Raw genomic sequence first — 15703 nt, forward strand, 5'->3', positions numbered from 1 at the left:
TGTTTTGTCGTGGATTAAATCAATAATATTTAACTGACAAGTAATCTTATGAAGGTTAAAATCATTCTGTGTAAAGTTTTTAAAGCCTTTTACCAACAAATTCCATGTAAATTTTATTTTAATATTGTATATGGCGACAGTTTCTCAAAATCTTTATGATATAACCATGAGTCTCAAACACATAAAATGCCTGGAGTGGATATTAGTTACTTTCTTTAGTTTTAGGATGTACAGTTGTAGCCTAAGTATGTTCTTGTTTGGCAGCTAAAGTTTCAAGTAGAAGAAATTGAGTGTTGGGCTTGTGAAATTCTTTTTTGAAGATTGATTTACTTATTATTAGAAAGTCAGATATACAGAGAGAAGGAAATAAAGAAGAATCTTCATCCGCTGGTTCACTCCCCAAGTAGCCGCAATGGCCAGAGCTTAGCCAATCCGAAGCCAGGAGCTTCTTTGGGGTCTCTCATGCAGGTACAGGTTCCCATGGCGTTGGGCCATCGTCGACTGCTTTCCCAGGCCACAAGCAGGGAGCTGAATGGGAAGTGAAGCATCTGAGATACGAACCGGTGCCCATATGGGATCTTGGCGCCTTCAAGGAGAGGATTTTAGCCACTAGGCCACGGTACCGGTCCCAGGCTTGTGAATTCAATATTAAGTCTGTAGTACAATGTCAACATCTGGTGTTTCAGGGCTGAGGTATAGAGCTGCTATTAAATGCTCATATTGTTTCCCATAATACATGTTTCTCTAACGTGTGACTTTAATATCAGAGTCTGTGTGTTGTTTAGTGAAGTATGAATGTTGTCAAGAATCTTTTATCCACAGATTATGTGCTTTTTTGGGCCACAGTTTTTAATTCTTTAGACATTGAAAGGCAACCTAGGGTTGTTCCAATTTGGTATTATTTTCCAATGGTTTCTTTTTTGGTTGCAATAGAAAGGGTTGCATTCCACATATCTGAGCATTCCTTTGATATGTTCTCCAAACAGCACAAAATTGTGTTTTCTTATTCCATGATGGCTTGCCTTTTCCAGTTACAGACTTATAATTGTTTACCGTAGATATTTGTTGATAACAAGGACCACTGTTCTTTCTGCTATTCTATGTTTTCCAAGAAGATTCACAGCCCTTTACAAAGTACAGAATGTTTCATATGTCAGGTGTTCACTCAGTTTGGTTAACAAAATCCATTTAAAATTAATTAAGTAAGAAAACATGTTAACATGATCCAGTGTTAAGGGAAAATGTATAAGTATGTACATTGTTTGGCTAAACTATTTTTATTTCTTCAAAATTACTAATCAGAAGAAACATGTTGTGGTCAGTTTAAACAGGTTGGAGTGTTCAGTTTTAATTTATATTATTTAAAATTGTATAATTGGGGCCCAGCACCATGGCCTAGTGGCTAAAGTCCTCTCCTAGAACGTGCCGGGATTCCATATGGGTGCTGGTTCTAATCCCAGCAGCTCCACTTCCCATCCAGCTCCCTGCTTGTGGCCTGGGAAAGCAGTAGAGAAGACTCAAAGCTTTGGGACCCTGCGCCCATGTGGGAGACCTGGAGGAAGTTCCTGGCTCCTGGCTTTGGATCAGCGCAGCACCAGCCGTTTTGGCCATTCCGGGCGTGAATTAGTGCTCGGAAGATCTTCCTCTCTGTTTCTCCTCTTCTCTTTGTATGTCTGCCTTTCCAATAAAAATAAATAAAAAATCTTAAAAAAAAAAAAAACAACTGTATAATTGCAATGGAAAAATCTGTCTCTCAGCCTAAGGTGGTACTAAGATTTCTGGTAGCTTTATTTCTTCCTGGTGATCCCTTCAAATGCAAAGTAAATATCAGCCTGTACCATTACAGTATGTCATAGAAAACTTGAAATATTTAATAAGTATAAAATAAAAATTTATTACTGTCAAAATAAAGCATATTAAACCATTCATGCCATGTAAGAATCCAACCCATTCCTCCAAATTTGAGGTCTTTAAATTGTACTTTTTGTTGCCCTAGTTTTTCTAGTTGTTGATACCTTGATTAAATACCAGCTTCCTATTACAAGTACTCTAAGCTCAAACCTGTCAGATTTTGTGTTGTTTTTTTTCCCCCTGGGTTTTATTTCTCCTGTTGCATCTTTTACTTGCTGTTCATTTGTGGAGTATTACTTCTAAAGATGTGAGTCAGTGGGTGAAGCATTTAAGGTGCTTGGGGACAACTGTATTGATAAGTGTGTTTTTGTGATCATGTGTGGCAGTTTCCAAGTTGCAGAATGGATTAACATTAGATGCTGTAGTCTGTAAATTCTGTGATTTCACAGCTTCATGGGTCATGAGAGTCTCAGGCCTGCGTTGCATTATGACACTTGCTCAGCAGTGAGATGAAGGATATTTTGTGTAATAATACTGTGTACCGTTCTTGAACATGTTGAACATGTTGGTTGCTAATAATTACTCTTTCCCCCAGCCTGTACCAGTCCATAATTTTGGACCCATCTATTTTTATTTAGTTTTGCTTTTATACCTTCTTTCTTTCATACAAATTTTAGCTGATTTATGACTTGCATTGAAACAAGAAAAAGAGGAGACCTGAAATGGTCTGTCCCCTGCCAACCAGAAGTTTCCTGTGGCATTCAAACAGAATAGTTGCCTCAATCTGTCAGCACTTCTGTCTTTGAAGGTGGTTTCTGCTTGAAAAGTGGTGACTATTAGCATAGAATTGGGATAATTGCTTCTCCTCCTTCTCTCTGGATACATTTTTTTCCCCCAGATACTTTCCTTTTCTTGTTGAATGTATTTCCAGAAGATTCAGCCTATAGTTATGTTTGGGGCCCCACATGAGCATTCTGTGGGATTACCCAATTCTGCGGCACCCTCACCAGGTCACCAGCACTAAAGAGGGCAAAGGATCTTCTTGGTTCATAGAAAAAGCCATTTTGGGATGAGTCTCAAAGTCCAGACACATTCATACTCTCCTTCAGTACTTTTTTTCTGTTTGGGATAGCAGCTTTACTTAGTACAGAGAGGGAGGGTCTAGTTGGGAGGGCTTGTATCTAAGGGGTTCAGAAACGGGATTTAAGTGTATCTTTTGTGTTTATAAGGCACTAACACCACTCCCGTCTGTATTTAAATGCTGTCCCCAGGTTACGACTATGGCTATGTCTGCGTGGAATTTTCACTCTTGGAAGATGCCATCGGATGCATGGAGGCCAACCAGGTTGCTTTATACTTCGGTCAAATGATGCTGGAAGGATTTATTTGTTATTATGGGGAGGGAGGGTTTCATATGGTGTCACGTTGGAAAGATATAGAAATCTATCTTTGGAGCATATCCTATTCCATTCAAAGGTTTTCTCTGGGAGAGTTAATGGGCAAAAACATATTTTAAAAACTAGCCCATTTGCAGTTGGACTAAATTCCAAAGATAGTAGATGGAAAAAGATGACAGGTCTGAAGTGTGTCTCTCTGGAATGCGACTGAGATGAGCATCCTGATGTAATGTATGATCCTTGATTGTGGTCCAAGTTCTGCCTGGTTAGAAATGTAAGAACAATAATTAGTCTCAAACGTAGATTGAAGACCACTGATGTGACTTGGTTGGCAGTGAGGTTCTGCCTGCATGTGCTACTTTTCAAGGAAAGCTGTTGGGGAGGAATGAGTTGTTGTGTCTGTTTGTCATTGCTTTTTGCCAGTTGGAATTGTGTCCTTGGCTGCATATGGTCAGAGCTGGTGGATTTGAATCTGTCCTTCTTTACGTTTGAACCATCTGGAGTTATACAGCTTGCCATGTAGAATTGCCATCTTTGTCTTTACTTGACCTAACAGTTTTGGGGGAGGAATTCCTAATGGATAGAATCCTTCTTACCATGGTATTTCCTTAAAGGAAGTGGCTTGCTTTGAGGTATGTCAGTTCTTCCATCTATAAAGTGGGAAAAAGTAGTTTAGAGATGTAGTTTGGTTTTTGTGTATCCACTGCCTACAGTTAGGATAGTGCAACTGCAGTAAGCCTCAAATCTTACAAAGGTTCTCCTAGAGAAGAGCAGTGATTACGGAAGAATTCTTTCTGAAGTCTAATACCCATTTGTCAGTTTGTTGTACTCAGCAAAAGTTATTATACTCTCCCTCTCTTTGGTGGTGCTCTCCCCTTATGGATGTGGAGATGACATGCTTGAAGTGCTTGAGAAGCTGGCAGTAATTAGAGATTTCTGATGTATCGTTGTCTTTTGTTAGTAATATAATGACTGTCTGATCTTCAGAGGATGGTTTGATTGGGAGCATATTGCCTTGTTTTGACAGATTTCTGGTGGTTCATTGTTCATCACTGAATTGGTCATTTAACAAATGGTAGTTATGTATCAGAAACAAAACGACTTGCCAGTTTTGGAGGGAAGAATGAAGATTCCAATCTGTGCTTATGGTTGATTCCATTCTAATAATCTGTCCAAATTTGAGAATACTAATTAGTAAGCAGTTTTTCCTATTAATGAATAATCAGTAAATCTTTTGTGACTACATTAAATATTATGAATGATAAAACTATAAATGGACAATCATGGCAGATGCCATTCATCTCTTTTACACTTTTTTCCAGTTGTGTTGTTCCTAGAGTAATAATGCTTTTTAAAAAAGATTTAGTTAATGTTTAATCTTAAAAATATTAGTGTTTAACTTAATTGCCCCTTCTTTACAACAAAGAATCCTGACAAAATATCTAGCTTACAAAAAAAAAAAATCTAGCTTACAGTGCCAGCCACCTAGATGGGTCCTGGTTTTGAGTCCCAGCTACTCTACTGCTGATGCAGCTTGCTACCTGTAACCTGGGAAAGCAGCAGAGGATGTTACAGACCCTTGAGTCCTGTCGCAAACACCGAGCCCGGTCACTCAAACAAATGCCACGAGTCGAGAGAGTGGATGCTTTGCAATCAAGTGTTTATTCAAGTGAACACACACCAAACAGGACGGGGGAAGCCACCGAGAGCACCCTTGACTTCGGTCTTGTGGAAGTCTGCTGGGCTTTGGTTCCGGCCTAGTGGGAACCTGCTGGACCTTTGGCTCCGGCCTCATGGGAGCCTGCAAGTTTCGGGTGGAAGCCCAAGGGCTTTGGCTCCGGTCTAGTGGGAGCCTGCTGGCTTCTGTGACTGGGATCAAGGCATGGGTTTTTATACAATTGAGGGGGTCAGGCAAGCAGTTGTTACAACATTTTGATTGGTTATTACGCGTTATGTATCAGCCACACTTGCTTTCTCTTAGTTCTGAAAAACATGTTTTTTTACATATTTATCAAGACACATTTTCTTCTTCTTTTATCATCTTTAACATAGCTTGTATTTTATGACATGCTTACGTATGTTAGGGCTTTGTAACAGGAGTGATAGAAGACGGTTTACGCACATTGGAGCTTCTTGACAAGAATAAGGGAGGGCTTGCATATATGGGAGTTTCTTGACAGGAGTGATAGGAGAGGAGGCCCCATTTCACCAGTAGCTTAGGAGGATGGAGTCACCTCTGTTCAAAAATTCCAGAATACATACTATATCCATTATTAAGTCACAGCATAACTTACAGAAAAAGTCTATTATTACAGCTATTTCTGGGTCATCAATCTCAGATAAAAGTGTAGTGATATTAAGGATATAATTAAGATTATTGATAATAATACTACTCTTATTTCCCATGGATTCATTTTTATCTATACCCATTTAAGTATGTATTGATGGAGCAGTGTACATGTAGACGGGAGTAAATAAACACTTATAACCAGACTGTTCCTATCAGGTCCCTGCACCTGTGTGGGAGATCCAGAAGAAGCACCCTCGCTTCTGGCTTTAGATCGGCTCATCTGTAGTCCTTGTGGCCTTCTGGGAAGTGAACCAGCAGATAGAAAATTTCTCTCTCTTTATAAATCTGCCTCTCAGAGAAACATGAGTAAATTTTATCAAAAAATATACAGAAACGCAAAATGTATATATATACACACAAAAGCCCCAAAACCTGACTTCCCGAAGAATAGTGTCACTAGTAGTAAAACCAGGGCAGTTTTGCTTTTTTTCCCCTAGATTTATCCTTATGCTGCCTTTCTGTTGGAGCCACATCTGAAGAAAAACTCAAACAAGGAGCATTGGAAAAAGATGATTTATAGACTTACAGATTGATTTTTTTTTCTCCCCAGCCATTCCTAGTCGTTCTATGTAAATATACTATTAGGGCTTCCATATCCCCAATGAATGACTGCTATCCAGGAAATGGGACATTAGAACAAAGCAGTATTCTTTAATTGTGAAATACACGGTTTCAGTAAGTAGTCATCTTTATGCATACAGTACTGTGTGGTACTCTATTCAGAAGTATATTTACCAGCTAGCCCCTTCCTTCTGGGATGATAAAACCTCATACTGAGAAAGGACAGAAAGATTATATGGTGCTTGTGGATCTCATGGAGTATTCATTCACACAGATGCCAAATTTTTGTCTACTCTTTATTTTCTGTTTTTAAAGGTTTATTGACTGATTTGAAAGGCACTGTTATAGAGACCAAGAGAAATCGTCCACTCAGTGGTTCATTCCCCAAATGATTGTGATAGTTCAAACTGGGCTGGTCCAAAGCTAGCAGCAGGAGCTTGATCCAGGTCTCCCACATGAATGTAGAAGCCATAGCACTTGGATAGTCTTCTGCTGCTTGCCCAGGAGCATTAACAAGGAACTGGATCAGAAGTGCAGCAGCTGGGACTCAAACTACCATGCTTGTGGGATGCTGGCACCACAGGTAGCAACTTTACTTGCTCTGCCACAGTGCTGCCATAATCATTATTTCTTTAATTGTTTATTTATCTGCTTATTTATTTAAGGTTTAATTATTCATTTGGAAGGCAGTATAATAGGGACAGAGAAATCTTTCATCTGCTGGTTCACTCCCCAAATGACGCCAAATGACTAGGCCACGCTGAAGTTAGGAGCCCAGTACTCTATCTGGGTCCTCCCACATGGATGGCCAGGGCTCAAGCGTTTGGGTGGGCCACCATCTATCTGCTCCTTTCCATTTCATGGATTTTTTTTTAGGAAGTTTTTTTTTTTAAAGATATTTAAATTATTTATTATTTTTTATATTTTTAAAAGATTGATTTATTTTATTGAAAAGGCAGATACACAGAGAGGAGGAGAGAGAGGAAGATCTTCCGTCCGATGGTTCACTCCCCAAGTGGCCGCCATGGCCGGTGCTTTGCTGATCCGAAGCCAGGAGTCAGGAACTTCTTTCCAGGTCTCCCACGCGAGTGCAGGGTCCCAAGGCTTTGGGCCATCTTCGACTGCTTTCCCAGGCACAAGCAGGGAGCTGGATGGGAAGTGGAGCAACTAGGACATGAAGTACACCCACATGGGATGCTATGCCTGGAGGTGGAGGATTATTAAGTTGAGCCACTGGCCTGGCCCATCCCCTTTCTTGCCCATAGGATTAACTGAGTTAGTGAAGATAAGGTCTGGCAGTCCAGGGAATGCTGAGTACATGTTTTCTGTCATCACCACAGCTTCTTATCTGGTGAATACAAGATCTTAAGTCTCAACAGCTCTGGTCTTGGCTTACTTAATAGAGTAAGTGATTAAAGCTAATTTGGTGGCAGTTCCCAAGAGGTTGCTTTATTTTAACTGTCTTTCTCATTTAGCTTGTTGGTTTGGCTTGATTATTAGGGGACTGCTTCCAGGCTTCCACAAGAGTTTTTTTTTGCTTTGCAGTTTGAAGAGACGGGAAGGCAAACAATAACACTGTGTGGAATATGGTTGCAAGTGCTGGAAATTACCTCTGTGGCTTTAAGACTTCAAACTATGAAATCCAAAACCTGGTTTACTATGTCTCTGATTATAGAAGATGCATCTCTTAAATTTGAAAAATAAACCTCTGTTTCTGGTAGTTTCTTTTTAAAGGTGTATTTTATTTTTATTGGAAAGTCAGATATAAACAAAAGAGGAGAGACTGAGAAGATCTTCCCTCCATTGATTCATTCCCCAAGTGGCCATGATGGACAGAGCTGAGCCGATCCAAAGCCAGGAGCTCTTCCAAATCTCCCACACAGGTGCAGGGTCCCAAGGCTTTGGGCCGTCCTCGACTGCTTTCCCAGGCCACAAGCAGGGAGCTGGATGGGAAGCGGGGCCGCCAGGATTAGAACCAGTGACCACAGGGGATCCCGGTGCATTCAAGGCGAGGACTTTAGCTACTAGACTACCGCACTAGGCCCTATTGATTAAGAGTTTTAAGAGGACCTTTCAGTGTGTCTCTTATGATAGATTTATAATTATTTTGTTATAAATAATGGTTTGTTTCTATCAGTTGAAATAATTTATTTCCCAACTTATTGTAAACTGAAAGTATGATTTTCTCTGTGTGTTGTAGTAATATGTACATATGGTAAGTGGAGCAGCTAGGACTCAACCCAGCATGCAAATGGGATGTAAGCACTTCAGGAGGTGTTGTAGCCCACTGTGCCACAACTTTAGTCCCAAGGCGTGTGTGCGTGTGTGTGTGTGTGTGTGTGTGTGTGTGTGTGTGTGTGTGTGTTTGGCACATGTGTCTTAACATCATTTCTCAGTATTGTCACATCTATTTTAATGTGTATTTTTTATTTTTTGTAAGAAAAAATTGTGTTGGATACTAATTTTCATCGTGATTATACAAATTACTGATTTACATGTGATTATTAAAAAGTGAAAACATTTTTTGAGCCTGGTGTGGTGGCCTAGCAGCTAAAGTCCTCGCCTTGAACATGCCGGGATCCCATGTGGGTGCTGGTTCTAGTCCCGGCAGCTCCACTTCCCATCCAGCTCCCTGCCTGTGGCCTGGGAAAGCAGTCGAGGACGGCCCCAAGCTTTGGGACCCTGCAACCTGCGTGGGAGACCTGGAAGAAGCTCCTGGCTTCAGATTTGCTCAGCTCTGGCTGATGCTGTCACTTGGGGAGTGAATTATTTGATGGAAGATCTTCCTCTCGTTCCTCCTCTTTGTATATGTGATTTTCTGATAAAAAAGAAATAAATCTTAAAAAAAAAAAAAACCCACAACAACAGAAAAAAATGAAGGAGTAACTGGAATTCTAACCACACTGACATGAGATACTGGTATTGCAAGGAGTATCTGAACGTTCTGTGCCACAATGACAACCCTTTATTGACATAGTAAATTTTGAATATCTTGTGTGTTTGATACCCAGAGCTTAAAAAAAAAAAAAAAAGGATATATTTTTGTGGATGCAGGGATGGGAAATATCCAGTTGATGGGTCATATAAATTCCATGATACGGTCTGAACTGGTTCTTGCAAACAATCTCAATCAGGACTCGAATTCAACAAATTATAGAAGGCTAATTTGTTTTAAAAAAAAAACAACAACAACAACTATTCAGGCCCAGTGGCGTGGCCTAGCAGCTAAAGTCTTTGCTTTGAATGCGCCAGAATCCCATATGGGCGCCGATTCTAATCCTGGCAGCTCCACTTCCCATCCAGCTTCCTGCTTGTGGCCTGGGAAAGCAGTCAGGGATGGCCCAAAGCCTTGGGACCCTGCACCCATGTGGGAGACCCAGAAGAAGTTCCTGGTTCCTCGCTTTGGATCAGCGCAGCACCAGCTGTTGCGCTCACTTGGGGAGTGAATCATCGGACGGAAGATCTTCCTGTCTCTCCTCCTCCTCTCTGTATATCTGACTTTGTAATAAAAATGAATTAAAAAAAAAACTATTCACTTGAAAGCAGAGTAGCAGAGATAAAAGACTCACAGAGAAATGTCTTCCATTGCATTTTGCTACAGCCAGAACTGGGCCAGACCAAAGCAAGGAACCTGGAGCTTCTTCCAGGTCTTTTACAGGGGTGCCATAGGCCTGGGGCCTTAGGCTTTCACTCTTTTCACTGGTGCATTAGCATGGCGCTGTGTTAAATGGAATAGGGGCCCAGCACGATAGTGTAGTGGTTAAAGTCCTTGCCTTGTGCCTGGGATCCCCTGTGGTCACTGGTTCTAATCCTGGCGGCCCCGCTTCCCATCCAGCTCCCTGCTTGTGGCCTGGGAAAGCAGTCGAGGACGGCCCAAAGCCTTGGGACCCTGCACCTGCATGGGAGAACTGGAAGAGCTCCTGGCTCCTGGCTTCGAATTGGCTCAGCTCCAGCCGTTGTGGCCACTTGGGGAGTGAATCATCAGACAGAAGTTCTTCCTCTCGGTCTCTCCTCCTGTGTATCCACCTTTCCAATAAAAATAAATAAATCTTAAAAAAAAAAAAAACCAGAAAATGGAATAGGTGGGAAACAAACTAGTGCCCTATAGGATACCAGTGCTGCGTCATTGCACCAGCCTTCAAGCTAATTTTTTAAAGTTGATTATGTTATATGATCCACAAATGATGTCAGAAATACCCAAATGGTCCTTGACAGAAAGCTTCCAGACTATTTAACAATTCCTATTTATTGTTATTGTTACTTAGTATTTTTATTGAGAAGGAGCAGTGATAGGATATAGCAGCGTACCTTGATCTTCTTCTGCTGAGGCTGGGCCACACTGAAACCGGGAGCCGAGTATACATCGATGTCTACCATGTGGGTTTTTCAGGGACCCAACTACTACGGCCATCATCACCTGACACTTTCCAGGATAAATGATGGGAAACTTAAGTGCTGGTACTTGAACTGACCTCCATCTCTGCCTGCCAGTGCCGACATCCCTTATGGGCAACTGGTTCCTGTCCTGGCTGCTCCACTTCTGATTCAGCTATCTTTCAATGATCTGGGAGAGCAGTAGAGGTTGGCTCAAAGCCTTGAGTCCCTACACCCACATGGGAGACCTAGAAGAAGCTCCTGGCTCCTGTTTTTAGATCTGCTCAGCTCCAACCATTGCACCATTTGGAGAGAGAACCACTGGGTAGAAGATCTTTTTCTGTCACTTCTCTCTGTAAAATCTGCCTTTCCAATAAAAATAAACAAACAGCCCCCCCCCCCCCATTTTTTTGAGAACTTACAAACAGGTTGTATAAAAAGTTTCAAGGGAGCTAAGGACCTTCCCATTGGGCTCTGTCTGCCAGAGGTTACAGTATTGCTACTCTGGGAACCATCCTTCTAATCACAAGGACCCTTAGAACACATCCAAACCATAGCAAGTGTATTATTACTAGCTACACTCACTGTGCTCTGTATAGCTCTCCTTACTGATACTCGGCTACCCTTTGACTTCTAATGGCCTGGGAAAGCAGTCAAATGATGGCCCACTTGCTTGCTCCCTACTCCTGGCATTATTTCATGTCCCAGCCATTCTGCTTCCAATTGAGCTCCTTGCTTACTGGCTGGGAAAGCAGCAAAAGTTGGCTCAAGTCCTTGGACCCTTGTACTCACGTGGGAGACCTGGAAGAAGCTTTTGGCTCCTGACTTTGGATCTGCTCAGCTCTGGCCATTTCATCCATTTGGGGAGTGAACCAGTGTTTGGTAAATCTCTTATTTGTCACCAAGTTTGAAATAATTAATTATTTGAAATTTGTGGTTAGAGAGTATGAGCAAGAGGCAGAGAGAGCTCTTCCTTCTTGTTTACTCCTAGATGGCTACAAGCAACCAAGGCTAAGGTGGGCTTAAGCCAGGAGCTCTGAGCTTCATCCAGTGTCCCACATGGGTGCAGGAATAGAAGGACTTGGGCTACCCTTTGCTGCCTTCTCAGACTTAGCAGGGAGCAGAATTGGAAGTGGAGCAGCTTGGACTTGAACCTGTGTCAATATGGATGGTGATATCATAGGTGATGACGAATCCCGGAGTTTCTTTGAAGTCTCTCATGTAGGTGATGGACCCAAGCTCTTGGGCCATATTTCACTGATTTCGCAAGCATATTATTAGGAATTTGGATTGGAAGTGAAGAGTCCCAGGACTTAAAAATCATGCTTAGGGGACAGCACTGTGGTATGCATGTTAATCCTCAGCCTATAGCCTTGGCTGAGGTGCCTATCCCATATGGGCTTGTTTGGATCTTAGCTGCTCCGCTTCTGATCCAGTTTCCTCTTAATGGCTTGGAAAAGCAGTGGAGGATTCCTCCAGGTATTTGGATCCCTACACCCATTTGGAGGAAACTTCTGACTTCTGGCTTCTAAGCAGCTCAGCTTTGGCAATTTTAACCATTTGAGCAATGAACCAGCAGGTGGAAGATCTTGTTCTCTCTCTCCATACCTCTCTGTAACTTTGCCTTTCAAATAAAAAAAAAAAATGAGTGTTTTTAAAAAATTATGCTTACTAATTTTTTTAAAAAAAGATTTATTTTTATTGCAAAGTCAGATATACAGAGAGGAGGAGAGACAGAGGAAGATCTTCCATCTGATGATTTACTCCACAAATGGCCATGACAGCCCACGCTGAGCCAATCCAAAGCCAAGAGCCAAGAGCCTGGAGCCTCTTTGGGTCTTCCATGCGGGTGTAGGGTCCCAAGGCTTTGGGCTGTCCTCAACTGCTTTACCAGGTACAAACAGGGAGCTGGATGGGAAGTGGAGCTGCCAGTGTTAGAACCAGTGCCCATATGGGATCCTGGTGCATGCAATGTGAGGAGTTTAGCTGCTAGGCTACTGCATCGGGCCTTTTTGGTTTTTAAAAAAATTTTTTTTAAGATTTATTTATTTATTAGAAAGTCAGACATACAGAGAGAAGGAGAGATAGAGAGAAAGATCTTCTGTCCGATGATTCACTCCCCAAGTGAGCACAACGGCCGTTGCTATGCCGATCCAAAGCCAGGATCCAGGAGCCTCCTCCAGGTCTCTCACGTGGGTGCAGGGTCCCAAAGCTTTGGGCCGTCCCCAACTGCTTTCCCAGGCCACAAGCAGGGAGCTGGAAGGGAAGCGGGGCCGCCGGGATTAGAACCAGCACCCATATGGGATCCCGGCGTATTCAAGGTGAGGACTTTTAGCCGCTAGGCTACGCTGCCGGTCCTTTTAAGATTATTTTTATTTGAAAGGCAGATTTACAGAGAAATAGAGAAAAAGAAAGATCTTGCATCTGCTGGGTTTACTCCCCAAATGGCCTCAATGATCAGAGCTGAGTTGATCCAAAACCAGATGGCAGGAGCGTCTTTCAGGACTCTGACATGGATACAGTGGCCTAAGAGGTTGAGCTGACCTTCTCTGCCTTCCCAAGCCATTGGAAGTAGCTGGATCAGATGTGGAACAACTTGGTCACAGAGTGGCACCTCTGTAGGATGCCAGTGTTGTCTGTGGAGGATTAGCCTGCAAGCCACTGTGCCAGCCCTACAACTTCTTTTTCTTATCCATGCTCTATTGATGGACACTTAGGGTTTCTTTTGTCATTAAAAACATGCAAGGCAGTGAATCTTAGTAAATTGGGCTATATAGGGAATATTTGAATACCTTTTTTTAAAAAAGATTTTTTTTTTATTGCAAAGTCAGATATATATATAGAGGAGGAGAGACAGAGAGGAAGATCTTCCATCCAATGATTCACTCCCCAAGTGACCATAAAGGCCGGTGCTGCACCAATCCGAAGCCAGGAGCCAGGAGCTCCTCCAGGTGTCCCATTTGGGTGCAGGGGCCCAAGGCTTTGGGCTGTCCCCAACTGCTCTCCCAGGCCACAAGCAGGGAGCTGGATGGGAAGTGGAGCTGCTGGGATACAAACCAGTGCCAAATGGGATCTTGGTGCTTTCAAGGCGAGGACCCTAGCTGCGAGGCCCCTTATAACTTTTTTCAATACATTATTCTGAGTCCTGACTTACAGCAGATGTAAGCTCAGGAAGGCTGTGTTGATGACTGAACTAATTTGTCTCTTTTTGTTTTATTTTAATTATTTTGTTCTTGATGTTGTCCATACAGTTGACAAAGATGCATGCTAATGAGAACCACCAATTTGGGGTGGGGAGGGTTGAGGCATGTGGGACAGTGGGTGAAACAAATACTTCCAGTTTTCCTTTTTTCCTGTATTGGGGGGAGGGGAGATGCACTTATGTGTCAAACTACATCAATACCTGGGGATGGGAGATGTCTATTTAATGTCTTTGACACTGTAATGTGGAGAAGAATGTTCTAAGGATATTGTTTAATTAGTTTTGCTTGTTCTGAGACACTGATAGTTTCATTGCTCTTAGATTGAGAAAACCCTTCCAAAGTCTGTTTGCTGACAATAGTCTACCCAGTCCCTTGCCGCAAAAGCTCAAGCAGTAGAGTTGTCTAACCTATTCTGTGTTCCATCTCCTGATATGACACTCGACATCCTCTAGGCCTAAATGAGCTGGTCGTCTTGTCCCCCACATGCACCTTAGAATGCTGTCTACTGAATGATAAACTTAGAACCAACCCTAACAGGGACTGTAAACCTAAACCTAAACCCAGTCGTAAATATATGATAAAACAAAGTCTTTAAGCTACCTTAGGAAAAAAAAAGAATGCTCTCCACTGCACAGGCATCAGCAGTTGAGGAGGCCCCGTCCTGACACATGTGTGCAGTCCATGTTCAGACCACAAATCCTGTGATCTTCCGTGTGCCCAGAATTTTGAGTCCAGTGGTCCCAATAAATCTTACCTGGGATGATCTCATAGCTGACTATTGCATGTGCCAGCTAGTATTAGTTTCAGTTCATTCCATCACCCTCATCACGCTATGCACACACTGGTGATTGTTGTTGCCTAGTCAGTTCCGTCCCTAGCCCCAAGTCCTATGCAAACCAATAGGTGATGTGGCCCAGCCCAACACAGCCTGCCACAGATATGGCCCTTAAGTGTACTAATGAGTACTGCAGCCTGGTCGAGGCATTTCCTTACCTCGCCTACCAGGCCTGCCGCTGGCCACAGTTCCTGCACATGCCAGTATCTACAGCAAACTAATTTGGTCTGTGCCACATTTCATTTGGGCTCTCAAATACAGCTATGAATGTTGCAACTTAGCTCAGCCCACCCTAACCTCTCATGACACAGTCCACATAGATGCTGCCGCCTTGTCCTGCCTGGTCTGCCGCCAGCCCTGACTCTCATGTGTTCCAGTGGCAGCTGCAGCCCAGCAGAGGAGTGCTCATAGTTTCTCTGTAGCCCTAGTCCCAGGTCTTGCACTTTCCAGAGGCTACTGCAGTTCAGTGTGACAGAACTTGTATTCTGTCCTGGCACTTGGCAACTGATACTGCAGAAAAGCCTGGCCAGTCGGCTCTTTAACCCTGGCTCTTGCATGCACCAATAGATGCAGTGGCTTAGCTTAACTAACCTTCCCTAAACCCAGCTTGCATACAAGGTGATTGTTGTAGCCCTGCCCAACTTGGTCTGCCTCCAGTCCCACCTCTCATGCTCCCCAGTGAGAGCAGTGGCCCAGCAAGGGATTCCCTGCAGCTCTCCCCCAACACCCCCAACCAGGTTCACTCTCAGCCTGGGATCTTGCATCTGCCGATGAGTGCTGTTGCCCATTCTGTGCCTTGGCATTCACTGGTGGGTGTTGTAGCCTGGTTCCAGCTGACCTGCCCCTAGTCCCAGCTCACGCTGGGAGGTTCTGCAGCCTAGCCTAGCCCGGGTTGGTCAACGAACTGTCTCTAGGTCTAACGAACTGTCAGGTGTTGCATCGCAACACAGGCTGGCCTACATCCCATCCTGGCTCACACTGGCCCAGCCTACCCTGCCCCCAGACCTGACCCACTATATCCTAGTCTGGCCTGGACTACCACAGCATGGGGTCTTGTGCTCACCAGCCAGGGCTGTCTTAACAGAGGAGTTCCCTAAGTTCACCTACCAGACCAGCTCCCAGTTGCAGATCT

At 43.2% G+C, this 15703-nt stretch overlaps 1 protein-coding gene across 5 annotated transcripts in view; it reads left to right on the top strand.

The window, feature by feature from the left end:
* RBM6 (RNA binding motif protein 6) overlaps positions 1–15703 on the top strand; it is an 84051-nt gene that overhangs the window by 39325 nt on the left and 29023 nt on the right. For all 5 annotated transcript variants that reach the window (XM_040994506.1, XM_040994502.1, XM_040994505.1 and 2 more), the window contains one exon: positions 3123–3196. In XM_040994506.1, the coding sequence (XP_040850440.1) occupies positions 3123–3196 (74 nt within the window). The remainder of the gene's footprint in view (positions 1–3122; positions 3197–15703) is intronic.

This window comes from Ochotona curzoniae, unplaced genomic scaffold, assembly GCF_017591425.1.
Source record: "Ochotona curzoniae isolate NIBS_2020 unplaced genomic scaffold, NIBS_Ocur_1.0 contig_908, whole genome shotgun sequence".
Lineage (NCBI taxonomy): Eukaryota > Metazoa > Chordata > Mammalia > Lagomorpha > Ochotonidae > Ochotona > Ochotona curzoniae.